Below are 11,665 nucleotides of genomic sequence, written 5' to 3' on the forward strand. Positions count from 1 at the left end.
CCTGGCGCGTTTCTTGCCCCGCCCGGCCCGGCCCAGCCCCTCCCCCCCCCCCCCCACCCCCCCCCCTACTGGCCCGGTCAGCCTCCGGTACTAATGCCACTGCATCCCTTCCTGGCACATGACCAGACACAATCCTGACCTCCGTAGAATCGTATTCCATGAAATCACGCCAGATGACCTCTTTTTAATGCATCACCCATCGTTCAGTGGCTGCTTTTTTTCTCCAGCGCCCTTCTCCTCCGATTGTACTGCCCCCCCCACCCCCTCTCCCCCCCCCCCCCCCCCCCGCCCCCCCCTCTCCCCCCCCTTCCCCCGCCTGGCTTGTTCCTTCCGCCCCAACGAGGCTTGCTCCTGCACGGTGGCCCATCAAGCAACGCCCTCAAGCGCACAATTGATCCTTCGCGGTTCTTCCTTTTGACGGGTCGGAGGATGGACGGCCCTCCTGCGCCATAATCCTTCCTCAGCCCTGGGCCCCGCGCCTCGCGCGCTTGCGCAGCCTCTTCTCCTCTTCCTTTATCTCTCCTGTTCCCCCCCCCCCCCCTCCGGTCCTTTTCTTCTCCCCCACTTCCCTCTTGTATACTCATTCCCCTCGTCCCTCCTCTCCCTCTTCCTCCTGCCATGTACACAGCCCTGCATCAGACGAGTCCCGCCCTGCCCCATATCACCACCATGACCGACGTTTCCCCCAACCCCGCTTCCAGCTGCCAGCTTCGCTCCGGCGCCTCTCGCGCCAGCGACCCTCGCGCCCGCATCCACGCCTGGCGCCGCGCCTACTCTCCCGCGAACAACCTTCGCGTACGCAACACTTCATCTCTCCCGCCCTCCCCCCCCCCCCACTACATGGGTGTATGTGTGCCCTTTGCTCAATTCTAACCGCCCTCTGCCCTTCCCTCAAGCGCTCCCTCCCCGGCCTCGGTCTCGGTTTTGCGATCTTCGCCTCTATCGTTGCCTATGAGGAGATGGGCCACCTCCGGAAGTGAGCGATCGGACGCTCCTGCCCCCGCTTAATGCCCCCCCCCCCCCCCCTCTCCCACTCACAATCTATCTCCCTCGCCCGCCTCCGCATGCGCCGGGAGATGCGGGTCTGTCCCTCTCCCCCCTCCCCCCTCCCCCCTATAGAGAGCGCGGCTTGACGGTTTCGGGTTCCCTCTACCCCATCCTGTTTTCCCCCATCTTCTCCCCCCCCCCCCCCCCCTCGCGCCCCCTCTCCCCTCCATTACAGACACCTCCTTTTCACAGGCTCCCCCTCCCCCCCCCCCTTCCTCACAGCCGCGTGCGAATGTACACATGCCTCTCCCTTTCCTTTCCGACCCCATCTTCCTTTGCCACATGCTAGTTCTATTTTCTCCAACGTCCTGATGGGGTTTCCGCCGCCGCCCCCCCTCCCCCCCCCCCGGCTTTTTGAGGGCGGACAGAGGTCCCCACATGTCGAAAAGGGGGGGGGGGGGGGGGACACCAATGGTCGGAGCGTGTCAAAGTGACCCTCTGCTGTGTTGTTCTTGCTCTCTTGCTCTCTTTCTCTCCTTGCCTTAGGCGGCTGCTGGCCGAAGCAGGAGACTCACCGGCCAGAGGACTGGTGGCCGCTCAATCGTGGCCATCCGGGTGATGGCTTCCCCCTCCGGTGCTCTTCCGTCGTCTGTCGAAGCTACTGCAGTTCCGGCGCCGATGGGCTCCCCAGCCCGGGCCGCGGTCGCGACCCCAGCCACGGGACAGCTGCATTGGGCATCTCGCGGTCCCCAGGTTCTGCCTGGCTCCCAGCGTTCCACCGGTGTATCCCCCCCCGAGCGACAGTCGATGCACCGTTCAACATCCAGGCACAGGAGGCCGATGTCCGCCTCACACACGTCATCTGCTTGCGAATGTTCGGGCATCTCATCGCCACCACGGCCCTGGTCGGTCAGCGATCGATCCCCCTGCACCGGAATGGGGCGCTCGCCTGGGGCTGGTTCGCCCGGTCCCCCACCCGCCCGATGATAATTTCCCCGCACACCCATATTGTCTCCGGGAGTTAGAGAATGCGCCAAAGGGCGAAAGGCGCAGCAGGCATGGTCATCAAGGTAGGAGATGTGCGTGCCCTTCCCCCCCCTGCTACCCCCCCTCCGGAAGGCGGGCCCTATGCTTGCCAGGATGTATCGCAGCATACCTTTACCCTCGGTCTTGCTGGCAGTTGCCCGCCACCGAGCAATTGCCACCAGGCCGATGATCGCGCCAAGCAGGGTGGCTGCGCAGCCGATCCCCACCGAGGCCAGGACCACCGGGGTCGAAGCCACACTACTGGCCACTTGCTGATGCTCCCACTGGCGGCGGGGCTGGGCGGTATGCTGCCCATGTTGACGAGCCGAACCCACCGGGCTCCAAATGGGGTTCCGGGTCCGGCCTGCCTGGCGTGGCTCCGGCCGGGTTGCCCCCTCGGCCTCCTTCAAGCGGTCGGTCCGGGACACTGGCAGCCAGGCATCCTCCTCGATCAGCTCGGTGAGAGGCGGGAGGGCCATGCGACGAACGGGGGTCCCTGGCCCGAGGCGCACATCGGCCGGGCCATCCCCCTCGCTGGCCGGTCCCTCCCGCATCCGAAAGGCAATTGACACTCCACGGCTGAGCTTCCCCCCGGTAAGGCGGTTGGCATCCTGGAAGTGCTTGGCATCGCGCCAGGGATGCACCTCGCCGAAGGCATCCTCCAGGTCAAGCTCGAAGGCAATGTCCCGCCGGCGGCGGTCGCTGCTCTCGGTGTCCTGCCAGTTGGCAGCCACCCCGGCGACCGTGCCCCAGCCCCCGGGGGTGTCACCGCCGCGCAGGGGCTCACTACTGCCACCAAGAGCGATGGCCTCCGTGGTGGGAGACGATGTTGCTGCGGTTGGCCCCCACAACGCAGCCAGGATGGCCACGCCGCCGGCTGCCAGCAGGGTCAGGAGAATCCCCTGCACGGCCAATGCCAAAACCAGGCGTTGATGCAGGCGGGCCCGGTAGACCACGCTCCGAGATCGCGCAGCAACCAATGCCTCGCGGCGGGTCGTCTGCGCGGCCCGCACAGCCGCCACCAGCACCACCAGGACACTCAGTGGGAAGGGCAGAGCCGCGGCCAGGAAAAGCCCCCACCTTCGAGCAAAGCATCACACACATTGGGAAAGGACGCAGGGTCGCGCGCGCGCACATGGCATGTCAGCTTATGGAGCCCCGCATGTGCGTCGCCCGTTTGGGGTGGTCACTGTTCCTTGCGCCTCCCCCCCCCCCCCCCCCCCCCCGCCTCTCTGTTTCTTTCTTTCTCCCTCTCGCTTGCGGAATGGCCCGCAAAGTGTCCGTACTCGTCTGCATCCACTGGCATAAATGTCAGCAGGTTCCCCCAGGGCCGGGACGGCTTGTTTGTGGTGGTCCCTCGACTGCCGAGTGATTCCCCAGGCGCGGGCAGGGGTGCCGCAGGGTCGGCTATCCGGATGGCCACCGATCCGTCCCCAGCCGTGGCTCGCGGCCGCCACTGATAAGACCCTCGCTTTCGACGGGGACTCAACTCGCGCACTGACACATATGGGCTACCTTCTGCATCTGGAATGCCCCTACTCGTGCCCGGAATCGAGGATTTAGTTTCTGCCTCCGGTGCCGGTGCCGGTGCCGGCGCCTGACGCCGGGATGGCATCGGGCGAGTGGCGCTGCCAAGGGAGGGCACCGTGCGCGAGGCTCCCGCGGGGCCCAGGCTTCGATGGCGGGGCATGGATGGCTGCTCGTCGGCCGAGTGTTCCCGCGATGTGACCACCGGCCCGGTGAAGCGGAACTGCGGCTCCAAGTCCGGGGTCGAGGGGGAGGGGCGCCGGTGCTGATGGAGCCCCGGAGACCGCTCAGCCGATGCGGGCGACGCCGCCGGCAGGAGAACCATCCGCCGAGAGGCCCGCGCCATGGTGGCGTCGTCCGGCGAGTCGGCATCACTCTCGGCGGCCGAGACCGCTGCCGGCTCCTGCACCTGTGCTGCCGCTTCCTCGACCGCCGCCGGTGCCGGTGCCGGTGCCGGTGCCGGTGCCGCTGTCGTCGCCTCCGCCTCCGCCTCCACCTCCGCCGCCGCCGCCGCCGCCGCCGCCGCCGCCGCCGCCGCCGCCGCCGCCGCCGCCGCCGCCGCCGCCGCCGCCGTTGCCACCGAAGAGGAACTTGTGCCATGAGAGCAGGGAGGAAAGAAGGTTGGCATTTTTCCCGGCGGACCCGCTGTGTTAGTGAAGGAACCAGGTGCACGCATGCGCGCATGGGCGTGGGTGAGTGGACGGCTTTTAGCGGGACCGGCGATCCCTCACATTTTGCTTTGTGTGTGTGTGTGTGTGTGTGTGTGTTTGTGTGGAAATACACCCCCCCCCCCTCTCTGTCGCTTGGGCTTGGGGCAGTCACATTTCGCGAGCGGGAAAGCAGCTTGCGTGCATGCACACATGCGTGCGCATGTGCCTGCGTGTGTGATCGCATGTGCAGCATGTACTTGTCCTTGTAGACAGGGGGATACATGTATGGAGGAAGGTGTGTGCTTGTGCGCTGATGTGCATGTACCTTGGCTGCGACGAGGGTCCAGCTCCCGAGGGAAGGGATTCTACGGCGAGGCGGCGCCCCGCTCGGGGCAGGTCGCAAGCTCCGAAGTGCGACCGGCCCGGCCGAGAATCCACCTCACCGTGCGGCCGAGAAGCAGCACAGCCAAGAGGAGGGTGCCCCTCCGGGCCAGCACGTCGGGCCTTGCGTCTGAGCGATTTCGTGCGCATGAGGGTGAGATGTTCAATCGGCGTGGATGCTTTTGGTGGGCACGCATGTGCCGTGGCGATGTTTTTTTTTTGTTTTTTTTTTTTGGTGATGCGGAGTTAGATTCGGGCACTCGGGTGCCACACCAGCGCGTTGCACACGCCTGCCTGCCTACATCCGTTCTCTTCCTCCCTCTTCCTCTCTTCCTCTCACCGCTTCTATCTATCTTCCCTCCCCCTATCCGATTCGTTTCATCTCTGCTCGCGTCGTATGACAACCTACGCCCTCCTCCTGCGCACGGGGGCCTTCCTCATGAGGCCGGATATCCTCCTTCACGGGCGTAAGTACCTTTGTCCTCGAGATCTTCGGCGTCCAGGATCGTGAGCGGGATCATGGCGCCCAGAAAAAATGCATCCTCCTCCAGGGGTGCCGGCTGGCCGGCTGTGGCACCGGAATGCGGCACGCCCGACCCATTCGCCAGATGCTGGGGTGCCCGACGCCCCGGGTCGTTGGATGGTGCATCGGCAGCAGATGGGCCGTTTCGCTTGCTCAGGCTCGATGACCGAGACAGCGAGTGGATCTTGGACTTGCTGGCAGATGACTGGGTGCCAAGCAGACGCGAGGCCGACTTGCCCGGATTTGGCCCGTCCGATTTGGGAATCGAGCCAACAGCGAGTCCGGATGCCCCGCCATTGGAGCCGAGGATGAGCGGCTTGAGGCCATGTACGGGCCGAAGGGCGGTCGACGAACAGCCCACGGACCCGACGCCGAGAGGCGCTCGATCAGGCCGGTGTACCAGCCGCAAGAGCTCCCCGCTGGAGTTTTCGCGCTCACAAAGCCGCTGGGAGCAGCAAGGCCCCGTTGCGTGGACCTCCACCAGATCCTCATTGATGTAAGGCTGGGCGGCCGGCGCATCGAGATCCCGAATGGAGGGAATCAGGAAGGCGGCGCTGGCGGCGGCAGGGGCCCTGTCAGGGCGGCCGCCGGTCCCACCGGCTCCGGTGGCGCTGTCAGCCCGGGCTCCCGGGACCTGAAGCAGCCCGGAAAATAGGCTGCCTGGATCGAGCCGCCCACCAAAACCACGGGCTTCCGGCTCACACAGGCCATTGCACCAGCAGGGCATCGACTCCCCATACTTGAGCCCGCGCGAGCCATCCTCGCCGATGTTCACGAAATACCCAAACTGCGGGCCAATGTCCGACTGGGTCAGATCATAGCGCGACGGGTCGATTTCCGGCGGAGATCCGGACACCGGCGCATGGGCGCCCTCCCAAGACTCGCGAAGGACTTCCCGAAGGCGGGCATTCGTGTGGGATACCCGTCGGGAGGCGGGGCGGGGGGGGGGGGCGGGGACAACCAAAAATGTCAAAGTGTCAGGCATCCAGATGGATTCAAATGGAGGCCATTGCCTCGAAAGGCTTCCCCTGCCGAGAGGGAGAAGGAGCGTAGAGCTGGCCGCGAAGAGGAAAAAAAGGAGAGACAAAAACCCGGCTCCCGCACCATCCATCTCGGCTCCATCATGCCCCTGATCGGCATTTTCGCTCTCCCGAAAAGGCCAGATTGTGTTCTTCCACCAGTTGAGCCCGGTCGAGCCGCGCTGAGTTTGGGCAGGCACCGCGGCAGCCCCGGATGCACCTTCACCTCGCAGGGGCTGAGACCGCCGCGCGACCGCCCAGTGGTGATTGGTCGAGGCCATCATGCGTCAGTGTCTTTGGGCGGGACGAAGAGGGGGCGATGAGCCCAAGGGCCAGAGCCAAAGGTGTGGCGTACATTAGGCGGGTTGTCCCTACGCGGCGCAGCCGCGGGACCCTGTCGGGAGCCAACCGCCCCGCCGTTGAGGAAGTATCCGGGCTTTGTGACAATGCGCGAGGGGGGAGCCCGGGTTCGGACAATGCGCTTGCGCTTCTCGCGGATAATGAGGCTCACCTCGTCGGTGGGGTCTGCCGGCTCCGAGGGGAAGGGGTCCACCAGGCGACGATAGTCTCCCAATGGCAACTTGGCAGTGTCATACCGGCCACCGGGAGCAGCACGTAGGCGCCGGGCACCATTCGGAGCCGGGTCCGGGACTTCCGGCTCGAAGTCTTCCGGTGAGGAGGTCGGCGAATGTCTTGTCAGTAGAGGCGAGCAGCCGGCCTGGGACTCGCTTTCGTGGACACTCTCGCCGTCGGTGGTCATTGACACGTTGTTGAGCGAGGCCGCCGAATCGGTCATGTTGGCGTGTGTGGCTCCAGCCACGACGGGCGACCCTGTCACCGAGTAATTGGGCGTGGATATGTCCTGCTCGCCCGAAAGGGGCAGAGTATTGACCGATTGGGTCTCCGGGGTGGAGGAGCGCGACGCCGCCAAAGGGGCCGGACTTCCGGAAGTAGCGGGTTGGCCATGGGCCGCGGCTGCGGCCGCCTGGCGCACGGCATCTTTGGCCATGGCGGTGGCCTTGGTCAAAGGGTGGACTGTGAGTTTGGTGCTGGGGGGGGGGGGCTACTAAGCCCGGATGTTGCATCCGGCTCGTGAAGGGAATGCCGCACGCACACTTTGCCGACATGCCTCGGACGTTGCCGGACTGGCGACATGGGCATCCGGCGGGGACGTCCGCCGGTTGGTGGCGTTCCCCTCCTCAGTCAGAATGGCAGTCATGTTGAGCAGCAGGTGAGCCTCCTCCTGCAGCGGTTGGACAGATGGACTTCAAGGTTGATGAGATGTGTTTGACATCCGGGGAAGACCGTGTGGCGTCAAGACAAGCTGCAATGCAAAGAAACAAGCAGACGTCAAGCTGTATGCGATGGAGGGCAAGACTGCGCGCGTGCGCGCGTGTGTATGTGTGTGTGTATGAATATGCCTCGAAGCGCCGGTCCCCGACAAACAATGGCCGGATAAGGCAACAACCAGCGACGAGCGCGAGCGAAGTGTTGCTCGGGAACACAGCAAAAGGGTAAATGCGAGGAGTGCAAGACAGGGGTCGGTACTGGGGGCAGCAGGAGTGGGCAGGATGCATTTCGATGGCTGAAAAGTAGTTGCTGTGGAAGTCTTTTCCCCCTACCGTCAATTGCCGCCGGGAGAGGAGCATTGCCAGGCGGTTGCCATGGACTCGAAGCGCAAGGAATCCACCAACGGCACATCATCGAGGATCCTTGCTCCACCTTGTGGCCCACATATCGACACCCCCCGCCCCGCACCGGAATCATGCTGGCGGAATCCCCTTTGTCACTCTTTGAGGGAGTTCGAGGAGTGGGCTACCTGCTCCCGGACGATGGCGTCAGGCCATGCTCACCGTCCCCCCCCCCCCCCCCCCCCTCCTGTCCGCCTTCGACGCCCCTAGGAACAAGGGTCTTATGTGGGACAAGCTTAGACCCTTGTGCCATGGGGGACAGGGGGGTGGGGGGTGGGAGTGGGCTGGGGGGCCAGTGGGCGAGGGCCAGGGCTGGAGACCCAGCCAACCACCGGTGTTCTGTGTGCGTGTATTTGTGCCAACTCGCATCTGAAAGGAGGTGTACACATGTGCGCAAACATCTTTGCAGGCCATGGGCGTGTCACTTGGGCTTGAGGGGGCCCAGACGGGAGAAGGGGGTTCATGAGGGGCAGCCGGGGGGGGGGGGGGGCAGACTCGTGCAACCGCCCTCTGCCATGTAATAGCAGGGCCTGCTGCGATTATACGCGAGCCAACGCCACACGAAGATGCCACATGCGGAACCACACCTGGGGAGGCCGGCAGACCTGTGCGCCTCAGAAGATCCCCTTTCTCCTTTGTGGTGCTCCCTTCGTTGCTCGCGAATCTCCCCCCCCCCCCCCCCCCCCCCCCCCCCCCCCCCCCCCTCATCTCTCCTCCCTCCCCCCCCCCTCGGGTGATCCGTAGGCGGGCATTGGATGTGGGGATCCGCGAGGCGCATGGCCAAACCTGATTGTGGGTGCTGTACGGAGCATGCACCACGCAGTATGAGCTGCCAGCGCATACCCTCAAATGCCAGCCCATAGGTCGCGAGCACCGATGAGTGCGGCATTACATAACCGGTTACGCCATGAATAGCATCACATGACCACTCCACACAGGGTGATATCATTCATTGTTTGCCCCAGCCCCTCGGTTCTGGGCGTCTTCGTGCCGGGGGGGGGCGCTGGACGCTTGGCAGCTCTACCAGTCCTAGACCAGGGGCTGACGTGGAAAGCGGGGGGGGGGGGGGGGGGGGGCCTCATTTGCCATGGTGTGGTTGGCTGACTGCTTGGGGCTGCCCGAGCCCCCTCCCTCCTGCCCTGAGGCTGCCTTTGCCCTTTTGCCTCTGCCGGTTCTCGTGTGATCGGAGATAGGGAAACAGATGCGCACATGTTGGTGGATGTGGTTGTTGTTTTTTTTTAATGGAAGAGAGGGACGGTGCCCCAAGTACAAAGAGGAGAACAGCTGCAGTGGCTGCAGTTGTGTCATGCCCTTTCTTTGCAACTTCCTCCCGGTCAGAACAGCAGACGCAGGGGGTACGTGCCGATCTTCGCACGGAAGATGGCGAAGGACACCGACGTCGTAACCAGGAGAAGGACCGCATAGAAGAGAACGAACCCCCGGCGCTTGTAGAAGGATCCTGATGGGATGGATGGGATGTGCACCGTCAAGCCGAGAAGAGCCAGGGCGGCGAGAGCGTCTGAAGGGCACCCCCGGGTGACATGCCGGGAGAGGGAGGTCAGAAACAAAGATCCCGAGAGCCCAACAGGAGACAGGGTCAAGGGCACGTACAGATGACAGCCACAGCATTGGTCTCGGCGACGTTCTGCGTCTGGAATCCCGGCGAGATGAGAGAGCCAGCAACCGAGCGGGGCGCCTTGCGGATGCGATTCCACATGTGCCCGGAGAGCATGTACACCGAGAAGAACTATCAGGGGAGGGCGGGTATGAAAGTGCGTGTGAGTGCGAGAGAGAGAGAGAGGGACAGAGAGGGTGTGTGTGTGGGGGGGGGGACAGCGGGAGAAGGAGTACTCGGCCATGTGAATGCTTGTGTGTGTGTGTGTGTGTGTGCACGAGAGAGAGGCTCGGGAAGATGAAAAGGGCAAAAGAGAGCCGAGGCAATGGGCGCTGCTAGGAGAACACACCAGTGCACCGAGGCCAAGCAGGGGACCAATTCGCAGCACTGGAGTCAAAAACTTGCGCCAGAAAACCACCGTCAAGACCACGGAGGCCAGACCCACCAGGGCGGTCATCCCAAGACGGAAGTAATTCGGCGGCGGGGTGAGGGTGAAGTGCGCGAGGCCGGTCTGCTCACGAAGGAAGTTCCCGAGTGAAACGTAGATCGGCGAAGAGCTATGATGGCCACGCGAGCACGGGAGAGCATCGTCAGAGATGGTGGATTGCTGGCGGGCTGGTGCCCCATGGGCGTGTTCATTGGGGGGAGAGAGACCGGGCAGGGGGTGGCGGGTGCATGGCTATCCATCAAGGCGTACCTGTCCACGGTGAAGGGAACCGGCTCGAGGGGCTTCTTGTGGCCGAAGTAGAGCATCATTGGGACCGTCTGCACGCCGACGCGGCGGAAGATGCTCGGAACATCAGCGTAATCCAGGACCGCGATGAAAGTGTTCTTCCGGTCGCCGGCGGCCTGCTCAGTGTGGAGCTTTGACGCGGCCAGCTCAATAGTTGGGTGGAGGGACCTGGAGGGGAGAGAAGCCGAGGGAGGGTGGTTGCGAGAAGGGGTCGGATGCCAAGTGGCAGGGACATGAGGTCAGAAAGGGGGCAGCGGCATGCGCTTTGAGCGCTGTGGCGGCGGGCCGATTCCATACATGCAGTTGGGGCAGCGCTCCGTCAGGCTGGTGAAGATCAGGAACAGATCGTAGGCCCGTTCAGAGGAGGAGGCACTGGTCAATTGAAAGAGGGAATTGAACTCGGCGTCGGCCTTGATGAAAATGGGTTTCCCCGTCTGGCGGGCGAGGCCCAGGAGCTCGGCCTGTGACCATAGTCACGGGGGGGGGGGGAGGGGGAGGGAAAGGGCAAGTCGTCAACATTTGGTGAGCGAGAGAGCCCGGTAAAGCAGGACATAAGGCGCGCGCGCGCGCGTGTGTGTGTGTGTGTTCAAGTTAGCTGAAAGGGGAGGCTTCAGACGCACAGTGCTCAGAGCAGGGGGCTGTTCTTTGACGCCAGGTGGTCCAGCCAGGACCACGCCCAGCAAGCACCACAGGACCGCCGCCACGTATAGTGCCAGGCGGAGGAGGAGCTTCATAATTGCGGACGGTGCGCGCGGTGATATGAAGCGCAAAAGAGGGGGTGGGGGAGGGAGAGGCGTGAGGGGATGAAGGAAGGGTTGAGGAGAGGGAGAGAGAGAGAGAGGAATGCTGATGGAGAGGGATGGGGATCGACGCAAACAGCGTGCCAAACAGGCGTGGAGCCACTTCTCTTTGGGGCCATAACTCGGCGTAGGCTGTCCGTTCCGGGACCGGATGCCCCCCCGCTGGTGTCCGGCGTGGCGGGGGAGGCTGGCGAGTGGGAGCCGGGTGAAGGACGGGACCGAGGAGATGTTGGCGATTGGGAATTTTGAAAGTCTGTCATCGTGCCCCGTGATCCGGATATCAGCCCCACGCACATGACCTAGGGCTGGCCATCGTGCGCCGATTTGCCTCTCAGACCTTGTCCGGTTCCTGGGTCATCCTGGGTGGTGAATGCTCTCGGCAGCTCAACAGGACTGCCAGAATCGGAGAGCCCCTTCGGTCCCCAGTCGCCCGCCTTGGGCCGTTCCCCACATATGTTCCCTCGAAGATCTATCTGGTCCTAAAGTGCCTCATGGGCTCCGTAGCAAGGAAAGTACCCTGCTCCTGGATTCTCTTTCTCTCTCTCTCTCTCTCCCTCCCCCCCCCTCCCCCTCTCAGCGTCCCATCCTACCTGCTTTCCCCCCTCCCCAACCCGTTGGCCTGTGGTACGTCTGACCTTGGTCGCACTGACCTGCTGCCCTGTCGCCACCTCTTTTCTCCCACCTCTTCCATCTCCTCCGCCTCCTCCGCCTCC

At 64.0% G+C, this 11,665-nt stretch overlaps 3 protein-coding genes across 3 annotated transcripts; 1 reads left to right on the forward strand and 2 right to left on the reverse strand.

Annotated features, from left to right (window-relative positions):
- The first annotated feature begins 525 nt into the window (after positions 1-525).
- On the forward strand, positions 526-1,028 carry H696_01731 (hypothetical protein). The gene is made up of 2 exons (XM_009495640.1): positions 526-795; positions 897-1,028. Exons 1-2 carry the CDS (start codon positions 619-621, stop codon positions 978-980), a joined length of 261 nt encoding a protein of 86 aa, XP_009493915.1. The 5' UTR covers positions 526-618; the 3' UTR covers positions 981-1,028.
- A 501-nt stretch (positions 1,029-1,529) lies between these two features.
- Positions 1,530-7,332, reverse strand: H696_01732 (hypothetical protein; the record flags this gene model as incomplete). Its single annotated transcript, XM_009495641.1, has 9 exons — positions 1,530-1,713; positions 1,801-1,936; positions 2,144-3,011; positions 3,659-4,130; positions 4,516-4,555; positions 5,047-5,985; positions 6,199-6,295; positions 6,469-7,148; positions 7,230-7,332. The coding sequence occupies 9 exons, from the start codon at positions 7,330-7,332 to the stop codon at positions 1,530-1,532; spliced, it is 3,519 nt and encodes a 1,172-aa protein (XP_009493916.1).
- Positions 7,333-9,036: 1,704 nt separating this feature from the next.
- H696_01733 (hypothetical protein) lies at positions 9,037-11,033 on the reverse strand. The gene is made up of 6 exons (XM_009495642.1): positions 10,773-11,033; positions 10,450-10,613; positions 10,117-10,320; positions 9,769-9,976; positions 9,416-9,551; positions 9,037-9,323 (listed from the first exon to the last, which is right to left on the reverse strand). The coding sequence occupies exons 1-6, from the start codon at positions 10,884-10,886 to the stop codon at positions 9,139-9,141; spliced, it is 1,011 nt and encodes a 336-aa protein (XP_009493917.1). The 5' UTR covers positions 10,887-11,033; the 3' UTR covers positions 9,037-9,138.
- Between the last annotated feature and the right edge of the window lie 632 nt (positions 11,034-11,665).

The sequence above is a fragment of the Fonticula alba genome, assembly GCF_000388065.1.
Source record: "Fonticula alba strain ATCC 38817 unplaced genomic scaffold supercont2.2, whole genome shotgun sequence".
In the NCBI taxonomy this organism is placed as follows: Eukaryota; order Rotosphaerida; family Fonticulaceae; genus Fonticula; species Fonticula alba.

Coding starts and splice junctions, on each gene's coding strand:
- H696_01731 (XM_009495640.1), top strand. CDS start 619: ATGTACACAGCCCTGCATCAGACGAGTCCCGCCCTGCCCCATATCACC. Junction 796..896: donor CTCCCGCGAACAACCTTCGC/GTACGCAACACT, acceptor CCTTCCCTCAAG/CGCTCCCTCCCCGGCCTCGG.
- H696_01733 (XM_009495642.1), bottom strand. CDS start 10,886: ATGAAGCTCCTCCTCCGCCTGGCACTATACGTGGCGGCGGTCCTGTGG. Junction 9,552..9,768: donor TGCTTGGCCTCGGTGCACTG/GTGTGTTCTCCT, acceptor CTCCCCTGATAG/TTCTTCTCGGTGTACATGCT. Junction 9,324..9,415: donor CAATGCTGTGGCTGTCATCT/GTACGTGCCCTT, acceptor GGTGCCCTTCAG/ACGCTCTCGCCGCCCTGGCT.